The sequence below is a fragment of the Juglans microcarpa x Juglans regia genome, chromosome 5S (assembly GCF_004785595.1).
Source record: "Juglans microcarpa x Juglans regia isolate MS1-56 chromosome 5S, Jm3101_v1.0, whole genome shotgun sequence".
Taxonomy (NCBI): domain Eukaryota; kingdom Viridiplantae; phylum Streptophyta; class Magnoliopsida; order Fagales; family Juglandaceae; genus Juglans; species Juglans microcarpa x Juglans regia.
Window position 1 is genome coordinate 13,079,664 of NC_054603.1, and position 10,193 is coordinate 13,089,856.

Consider the following 10,193-nt stretch of genomic DNA (forward strand, 5'->3'; position numbering starts at 1 on the left):
ACTCCACCTTAGAGTGTCGTGGGGGCAGTCAGGGCCTCGATCGTATCTTCAGCGTTGATGAACCCATTTGCTCGGTCCATGAACTCCCTCAGTGTAGTAGGGGTCTTTCGTGCTATTTTTGTCATGAACGAATTTCGAAGCCAGATCCCCCCCAAGTGGGCCGCCAATGTGATCTTCTTGTCTTGGTCATTGGGGGTCATAAGCTCCCGATTGAACCGCGAGAGATACGACTTTAGATTTTCACCGTCTTGTTGTTTGACAGTAAAGAGGTAAGCTACTAGACGTCTCCTTTTACCACTTGCCAGGAACTGCATCATGAAGAGGCGGGCAAGCTCCTCAAAGCTATCTACCTTTATTGACAACAGCAACCCAAACCAGGTTCAGGCGACCCCTTTCAGTGTTAGTGGGAAGGCTCTCGATAGGCGATTTCTCGTAGGAAACCATGTAGGGTCATGTGGGCTTTGAATGCCTCCAGGTGTTCCAGTGGGTCTTTGGACCCATCGTACATCTCCATCTGGGGGGACCTTGAACTTGGGGGGAAGTCGCACTGACATGACTCTCACACTATAGGAGAGGTCGGTACTGACGAGCAACTAGTCTACAGTGGATGGCGTGTCTATTTTCATAGCCATTTCTGCGCATTTGTCCTCAAGCTCTTGGATTTGGAGGTACATCTTGCATCTCTCCTCTTCTGCCGCGACTTCCATAGGGACCCTCGATAGTCAACATGTTCATTGCCACTCAATTCTCCTCCCCCCACTAGCTCCTCGTTGGTGCGCCTAAGGGCCGCATTCTCCTAGTGGATCGTCCCAGTTTCCTCCATCAGTTTTCTTATTGTCTCTTCCATGCTCTAGAGTCTTGCTTCCATCATTCCCTCCTTGTGGTCTCCCATTCGTGAAGTTTGGGACCGCATTGCTACTGGCATGCGAAGTACACGCTTTTATGGAAAAACAAATCCCACATACAGTGCCACTGTTGATGTCATGTTTCGTAGCCCGAGTAGTACTGCGACGACCAAGCTCACACCACCTGCAACTAAGAGGGAGGAAAGGCTCCGATGACGTCCAGGGTCACTCTGATGCCAAAGTCAATAAATAATCCTCTAATGACGAGAAAAACTCAGAAGATTAAAAAGAATAGTAAAAGGATTTCAAGAGAGAGAGAGGCCTCCCGTAGAAGAGGTGGTTGTTATTCATACCTGATTCGGGATCCACAACCGAGGGAGATCATGGCTTGTTAGGTTGTACCTGAGTCAAACCTACTACCACTCATTCTTTGCTGCAACAGTGGATCAATCCACAGCTTTGGCAGCCTAGGGTAATCGTGGCATGTCAGGCCGTGCTTGGTCAGACCTACTGCCACCTTTCTGCCTGGGTTGGGTGTCAGGTAGTGGCCAAGCCATCTTGCATACTATAGTGGCATGCCGTAGCGAGCTGAGCCTTCTGACACATGCATTGAATGTGACATGCCTTGAGTTTGACGAGGCCTTGATGTGGCACGTCCAATCATTAGCGTAGAGTAGGGCATCCTGCACGGTGCCATAAGGTAGGACTCAGTAGGTTGCCAAGTCTCGAGACACTCTCGTTGGCCTACTCCGAGCTCGGTGCCAAAAGGCCTTCTCGGGTAGGTTTGCGATTATGGGCTCCGCACGCGGTCCTGCACGGTAAGGCTCAGTAGGTTGCCGAGTTCCGAGACGCTTTCCTTGGCATATCCAGGCTCGGCGCTGAAGGCCTTCCAGAGTAGGTTTGCGGTTATGGGCTTGGCACGCGGTCCTCTGGCTCGAGCTTTTAGCCCACGTCAGGGTCTTGTCTAAAGGCTTGGGGTTTTGTAACTTGACCTCCTTGGGCCTGGGCCTCTCTGGGATGGGCCCTTCCCTCACAATATACATTAATATTAAATTATTAATATAAACTTACTTTTGATATATAATATATATATATATATTTGGCATAATAAATTATAATATATATTCCTTTTGTAAATACACTTTTACGCATTTGATCAGATATATTCGTATAAAAAATCTAAAATTTATATAGACTCTAGTTAAATTCAATACTATATTAGTATACTTGTACTATAATATAAATAGATTAATAGTTTAGTATATGTAAACTTCATATTATTACTAATATAGATAATCCGTAAAACCAAAAAAAAATCGGACTGGACTAGACTGAAACCAGAAAATCGGACGTTCTGATTTCAGTAGTGAATTGGCCCGGTATCGATACTTAAATTCTCAAAACCGGTGTATACTAGTTCTGTTCTAAAAAATGTACAAAACCAGACATAATGGGACCAATTACACCCATACTCCTCATGACCTCCTCTCACTCCCAAGTGGTCCCACATTCCAAATTCTTGTTCCAGTATATACTATCTATTGGCATCATTTTGTTGTGCAATACATGTTCTCTCCATTCCAAAATGGGAACTGCTACAGCTACACAGGGATCCCACAAACTGATGTGGCACGCCAGTTTTTTTTATTTTTTTTTATTTTTAAAGTTCAGCCGCTGCATTACAATTTACTGCAACCATCCTATCTGCAGCTCCCTCACGCAACATCTCGCACGTCCCGCATTTTCTTTCCCACACACAGCTCACTCCATCACACACGACAACTCTCTTTGCTTGGTATGTCTCTCTTTCTCTCAATCCTTCTCTGGTTTCCGTTCTTTCATTCTTTTTTTTTTTTCCTCATGTAACTCCAACTTCACTCATCTCTTATTCTCCTTCTTTTTTTTTTTTCTTCTTCATGTATCTATCGCCGGTTCATTCCTCTTATTCTTCTTCCTTTCTTTTTTTTTTTTTTTTTTTTTCATGTATCGCCATCCTCATTCCTCCTCTTCTTTTTCTTTTTTTTTTCCCCAAGTATTTATCACCAGCTTCATTTTTTTTTTAGGTACCATTCCCAGCAGCGTCCTTGAGTTTGAGAAAGTAAGTTCCAGGTTCCCGTTTCTTCATTCCTCTTCTTTGAATTCCAGTTTTTTTGAAGTATTTCTTTCATTTTTACACATTCAAAGTGAGATAAAAATGATATTTTTACACATTTTTAAGGGATAAAATGTATATTTTCGTAATGGCAGTAACTTTGGGAATAAAATGTCATTTAAGTGATAAAAATGACATCTATGAGATAAAATGACATTGTTACACATTCTCAGATTTTACACATTCAGCATACAAATTTTACACATTTGATTATATAATTTTGGTTTTGTATAGAATTGTTTTATATATATATATATATATATTTATTATTCTTATAGTTATAATCAAGATGGAACCGTGTCGATTAATATTTTCCGAGGAAGAACACAACAGTGAGGGTCCTAACACTCCACGAGGTTAGAAGTTAATTATTAAATTTTTAATGGTATTGTTTTATAGACTTTTAAATATCGATTATTTTATGGCATGCTTAACGGATTTTAAATTAATCATGTTTTGCTTAATGTAGACCAACAAGAGCAAACTGGATCTCAGTATACCAAGAATCAAAAGGTTGAAGAACCGAAGGTTGATATGATATTTGAGACTCAATCAGATGTTATTGAATACTACACAAAATATGCCAAACAAGAGGGATTTGGAGTGTCGAAAAGAACATCGACTACTGGAGATTATGGGGAGGTAAAATATTTCACCATAGCATGCAGTCGCCATCATAAGCCAATAAGCAAGTCATCAAAAGTTGATCAGCCAAAACTGATAGGAGGGACAGGTTGCAAGGCTAAGATTAATGTAAAGCAAATAGCAGATGGAAGGTATCAGTTATCCAATGTTGTCATCGAACATAATCATGCAGTAAGCCCGAGTATGTCAAGACATATTGCTTGCCATAAAAAATTGTCAAGTTGGTCAAAAAAAATAATTGAAATGATGGATAAAGCCGGAATCCGTCCGGCTAAAAATTACAAAGCTATACTTGTTGAAGGGGGTGGATATGAGAATCTCACTTTTGGAGAGAAAAAGAGCAGGAATCATATCAACAAAATTCGTAATGAGTTGCTTGGGAAGGAGATGCAGAGCCATTTCACAAGTATTTGGTGCGGCAGCAAGAGAAAAATAATGGTTTTTTCTATGCAATGGATCTAGATGAAGAAGGGAGGTTGAGAAATGTGTTTTGGGCGGATGCCCGAAGTAGGGCAGCATATGAATCATTTGGAGATGTCATAACATTTGACACAACGTATTTGACAAATAAATATAAAATGCCATTTGCCCCTTTTGTGGGAGTCAACCACCATGGCCAATCGATACTTTTTGGATGTGTCTTATATCAAACGAGGACACAGATACATTTGTGTGGTTATTCGACTTGTGGTTGAGGTGTATGTCAGGACGGGCTCCTAATGCGATTATAACCGACCAAGATAGGGCAATGAAAGCGGCAATAGCAATTGTTTTTCCAAGAGCCAAGCATAGATTTTGTTTATGGCACATTTTATTCAAATTGCCTCATAAGCTAGGATCTTATTCATAATATGACAACTTTAAAGGTCCTTTATTAAATTGTATATATGAGTCTTTGAGTTGTCAAGAATTTGAAGAAAGATGGCACAACCTTGTTGTGGCGCCCCCAATCCCCCTTATAAAAATACACAGGGATCGAGACGCCAGGATGGTGACAACACGGTCACACATCCCAACGAAGTGCCAGTGTGTGTAAATGCAACAGTGTTCAAATAAAATAACGCAGCGGATAGTCAACTAAGTACCAGAATTTAATTACAATCAAACATCAGTAAAGATTTAAATAGCAGTTATACAGTCATCCCTGAAAATATTTTACATTAGTTCTAAATGTACAAACGAGTGATCCTAGATCACTCCTCAGGCGGAGCCGTCTCCTCCGGCTCGCCCTCCTCCTCCTCAGCATCAAAATCTGCGACACCACAAAATGGTCTCGCAGGTAAGTATAACCCAAACAACAATATAATACAAAATGTATTAAATGCAACTAACATGCATGCACATGAAAACATGCATTTTCCACAAAACATTATTTTCCCCGAAAATGATAAATTTCCAACACACACCAAAATCCCATTTTGGTCCAAATTATCCGTAAATCATTTTTCCAGAAAATGATTTACCCAAAAATCAACTCGCACTATTTTCCCAGAAAATAGTGCATTAATACTAAATGCACCATGCATTATTTCCATATGCACCATGGTCTCCCCTATGGACCATCCGCACGTCCTGGCTTCGCAGCGGTGCTCAGTTCCGCGCCCAGCGCGTACGTGGCCAAGCACTCACACTACGCAACGAGCGATGCCCAGTTCCGCGCCCAGCGCGTACGTGGCCAGACATCCTCTAGTCCCCGCCAGCAGAAGGACCACGGAGTCGGCACGAGACCATCTCGTCCGATCCCATTGTCGCCCGGCGACAACCCAGGGGACGTTACTCAGTATATTCCGCTCCCGAGTAACCAGAGGAGCTCCACCGAGTTAATGCCCCATCTCGGCTTGGGGTCGTGATACACACGCACCAAAAATATCATCACATAAAATCATAGCTTTTCAAATCACATGAACATGAATGCAATACACGAAAACCCAGTTTTCTTTTACAAACATGATCATGCATGAAATAATGAAATGCACATGTACCAACACAATATCCAAACCAACAAATCCAACCAACCCATCAACAACAAATATCCAATCAACCAAATCAACCAAACAACTCCAATCACAAATCCATCCGACCCCCGAACTCCTCGGACTCAGTCCGGCATGCCAAAAACACAGTGAAATGGGTTAGTGCAAAAATACATTTAAATTACGAAAGTTCTTTGGAGAAATACTTACAATGCAATATAATAATTTTTCGAGGATCGCGAAGTTGAAAAAAGCGACGTTTGAGCAACACCACAGTGTAAAATACACTGTGGCCGTGGGTCACAATTACCAACTTTCCAACGAGGACAAACGAAGACCCAAGATTGATAGGGTAGGGCCTAGGGAGGTCGGTGAAGCTAGTGGTGGTGGTGGTTTGCCGTGGGTGGCGGCGCAAGGGGCGGTTTTAGGCCCGAAAAGTGCAAATCGGAGATGGACTTGGTGGGGCTTCACCGGTGACGGATCGGAGCTGGGGTTGGGTCCAATGGGTTGCCAAGAGGCCGGGGATGAAGTGGTAGGAAGATGGTGGCCGGAGGTGGCGCGACGGCGGCGCAATGGAGGAAAATGTGCCGCGGCGTCGTGGGTTTCGTGGGCTTCGTGGAGGCTAACGGCGGCACGAACGGCGGTGATATTGGTGGGGTAGGACGGCCGGCGGCTGGGGAAGCGGTGGAGCCGGGCGGTGTCGACCACCGCCGGCGGACGGCGGCGCAGCTGGTGGACAAGGGAAACGGGCGGAGGAGAGGGGAGGAGAGAGAGAGATCGCGCGGGAGAATGAAGCCAGCAGGAGAAAAAAAAGAAAAGAAAAAAAAGAAAAGAAGAAAAGAAAAAGAAAAGGAAAAGAAAAATAGAGGGAAAAGAAATGAGGTCCAATCCTCATAACTTGGGTCACAAAAATGATCCAACGGAAACGATTTTTAAAACCACAAGTTAAATAAAATAATTTAAACGTAATGGTAAAGTTAAATTGAAATAATTAAATTCCACGGTAATTAATTTAAATATTACAAGCAATTTAAATGCATAACAATAAATAAATATTAAGAAAGCATATAAAAATAATTTCCACCAAATAAAAATCATAGAAATAAACTCATTCAAAATCCAACCAATTTAAAATAAGAGAATAAATTTTAATTACATAAAAATAATTCCTTCAGTAAAAATACACTAAAATACGGGGTGTTACACTTGTTCAGAGCAATGGTTTAACAGATAGTGCTTGGTTGAGTAACTTGTATGAGGAGCGACATCAATGGGTACCTGCATATGTGAGAGGTACGTTTTGGGCTGGAATGTCCACAATCCAGCGTAGCGAAAGTATGAACGCATTTTTTGATGGTTATGTGAATGCAACCAGACCATTGAAGAAGTTTGTTGGGGACTATGATAATGCTTTGGCTAGGATGGTCGAGAATGAGAATATAGCTGATTTTGGTTCATTCCAACGAAAGATCCCTTGCATTACGGTCCATGCAATTGAGAAGCAACTTCAAGAATTATACACGAATGCCAAGTTCAAAGAGGTACAAATAGAGCTTAGGGGGACTATAAATTGTTTGTCTTCCCAAAAAAAAATGATGGCACAATATCGACGTATGAAGTTGTTGACCACTTGAGCATTTATGATGATTTTGTAAAAGAGGTGAAATACTGTGTATATTTCAATGATGATGAATGTGAAGTGATGTGCACTTGTAGACTATTTGAGTTCAGAGGAATTTTATGTAGACATGCACTCATTGTCCTCACCATGTGGAAGAAAGTCGTGGAGTTGCCATCCAAGTATATTCTTGATCGTTGGAGAAAGGATTTAAAAAGAAAGTACACGATGATACAGAGTAGTTATGATGACCTCAGCAATAATCAAGTTGCACAAATGTTTAATGATTTGTGTAACGATCATTGTGAAATTGCTTTAATTGCTTCAAAGGATCATGAGACCTACATAAAGTGGAAGAATCATATGCGCAAGTTTAAAGAGGTAGAGTTGAGTCAAAATAGTACAACGAGTGAGTATGCTGTGTGTCAGGATGGTCCAAGTGAAACAAAACAACAAAATCAAGAGATTCGTAGTCCTGCTGGTATTAAAAGTAAGGGTAGGCCTCTGTCCAAACGACGAGTCTCTACATTGGAGACAAAACTGAAAAATAAAAGAAAAAGTCAAAAAAGATCCAAGATAGATGAGGTATATAAAATTGTGCAATTAGATTGTCATGTCCAAGTCCTTCATTTAACACTCCACTAATAGTTTTTTTTTTTTTTTGTGATCCGCAGGTGAAGGACATACATGCTGGAGTAGGGAGTCAAAATAGTATACTTACCCAACCATGAGTACTCTGTAATATTGGAATTTTAATATGATTAGGTGGTTGGATGGTAATTTTGGGATTTGAATCTAACTTTGGAGTTTAAATGTATATTTTGGTAATGGCAATGGAGACAACTTATTTTGGTATTTAAATACTGATTCAACACACATAATACGACTTCCATAGTACAAAATCTCTTTTCTATTTAAGCATTACGAATTCTTGTACAACTTGCGCAGCTACAATTATGTCTTACATACTTTGTCAACAACTGCTAACATTACAACTCAAAGTACTTGACAATTGCTAACATTACAACTCAAACAACTACCATCCTTAATAAAACCTGTACAAACATTATGGGGCACCAACAGAGCATGTAACATCATCAGCATAATGTGATTCTAAGTTTGCAAATGAACACCCCACAGTGCCAGTTTGTCTTCTCTTTGCAACGTTCACTTTTTTCAATCTTAGTTGGTCAGCACAAATTCACACATCAAACACAAATAAAAGCCCTGCATACAAAAGCAAAAGAAGCACAAATTCAAACATAAAACACAAATAAAAGCCCTGTTGGCCAATCCCATCATCACCATGAAAAAGTCATTCAGATTGGCTTTGGATGCCATAAATATTTCCGATCACTCCAACAATGCCGACTACTATGGCCAATGTTAACACCAAAGCTCAAACCACCCACTTGCGGACCTAACCTTAATGCTATAAGAGACGGAAATATAAACCCCAAGGACACTGCCGTAGTTGCCCCTGTAAACTTGAAAGCAGTCCAAATGTTGGGAATCATAGTGGATCCAAAATAAATAAGTACCAATAAAATTGTTGTCAACCCTAAAGACCTCTTCCTACTTTCTAAGAGTGGAGCAGATCCCTCAAACAACAAAGTATCCGTAGGGAAATGAACAACTGGGAAAACAAGAACTAAATGAAGAATGTATCCAACCCGGACGATATAGTTCAGTGCTGAACTGAAACGAATCCCAAGGTCCTTATCAAAATTGGTCAGTACATCAGATTCAGTACCCTGCCCAAATAATAGATACCCTGATACGGTAGTAAAAGCGTAGACCACAATGCAAACTGCAGTCGTGATCCTCCCCACCCGGTTCATCTTCTGGGGAGACCGCACTTCAAGCTCATTATATATAGGCTGGACATTGAAATGACAAACATAAGCATTTGTCATAATGGGAATCACCACAAGCAAGTCCAGAATAGCCTTCTTGGACCCAAAATCCGGACCCATCCTTGGAGCCTGAATTTGCCCTTCGACAAGCTTGATAAGCGCAATAACACAAGCAACCACAACAAACACAACGGCAAGAGCCACTGAAGCTGCCAAAGTCAAGCTCAGTGAATCAATCCTCTCTAAAACACAAAGCGGTGCAAGAAACACCACAACCACAACTAATATCACCAGCTTCCTCTGATCCCACACCCCATTCCCCAACCACTGATCGAAGACCCCAACATGATGAAGTGACCCCGACATGCAGGGGATGGGCAGCGGGGGAAGAGAGTGGAGTTGGGGATGGGCAGCGGGGGTGGGCAGCGAGGGAAGTGGAGTTGGTGATGGGCAGCGGGGGAAGTGGAGTTGGGGATGGGCAGTGGGGATGGGCAGCAGGAGAAGAGAGTGAGAGTGGGTACCCGACGATCCGGGGGGGGGGGTGTGTTGTGGGCGACGGTGGTACTGGGTTGACGCCAGAATCTCGTCAGCGGCGGCACTGGGTTGAGATGGCGACGGCGACCTTCAAGAAGCAATCGAACGAAAACTTGACGACGGCGACCTTCAAGGAGCAACCGAACGCTCAAAGATGGCGAGGAGAGTGGGTTGAGATGGCGGCGGCACTAGGTTGAGATGGCGACGGTGAGGAGAGTGGCTTCGTAAGGGTAAGGGGGAGCAGGGTAGCAGTTCCCAGTTCCCAGGAAGGAAATAAAGGGGGGGGGGAAGCAGGGGAGAAGGAATGAAGTAAATGGTTGGGTCGCGTGGGGTTTTGTAAGGGTAAGGGGCACGTGTCACACTATCAGTGTCTTTGTGGGATTTATTTGTAGCTCTAGTGTTTTCCTTCCAAAATATTTATAAGTGTCTCTTCATATGTGAGATCCTCTTGGACTTTGAGGGGCACGTACTCCAATACATGTGAAGGATCATAGATGTACTTTCATAGCATAGACATGTGGAATACATCTTGTATTGGAGACATTTGTTGTGGCAATAGTTCCAACTCTT

General features: G+C 42.2%; 2 protein-coding genes across 4 annotated transcripts; one reads left to right on the forward strand and one right to left on the reverse strand.

Moving 5' to 3' along the window:
* Positions 1-2,800: 2,800 nt before the first annotated feature.
* On the forward strand, positions 2,801-8,066 carry LOC121267501 (protein FAR1-RELATED SEQUENCE 5-like). Of its 3 annotated transcripts, none has more exons than XR_005941025.1 (2): positions 2,801-2,954; positions 7,908-8,066. XR_005941025.1 is itself a non-coding variant. In XM_041171389.1 (2 exons), the coding sequence occupies exons 1-2, from the start codon at positions 3,287-3,289 to the stop codon at positions 4,102-4,104; spliced, it is 705 nt and encodes a 234-aa protein (XP_041027323.1). In that variant the 5' UTR covers positions 2,801-3,286; the 3' UTR covers positions 4,105-4,470. The 3 variants fall into 3 exon arrangements, 1 of the variants encoding a protein (XP_041027323.1); XR_005941024.1 differs by lacking the exon at positions 7,908-8,066 and adding an exon at positions 3,467-4,470; XM_041171389.1 differs by lacking the exon at positions 7,908-8,066 and adding an exon at positions 3,467-4,470 and having other exon boundaries at positions 2,801-3,353.
* Positions 8,067-8,548: 482 nt separating this feature from the next.
* LOC121267499 (amino acid transporter AVT6E-like) lies at positions 8,549-9,455 on the reverse strand. The gene is given in 2 exon segments (XM_041171387.1): positions 8,549-8,627; positions 8,629-9,455. Coding segments are annotated over 2 exon segments (906 nt in total).
* Between the last annotated feature and the right edge of the window lie 738 nt (positions 9,456-10,193).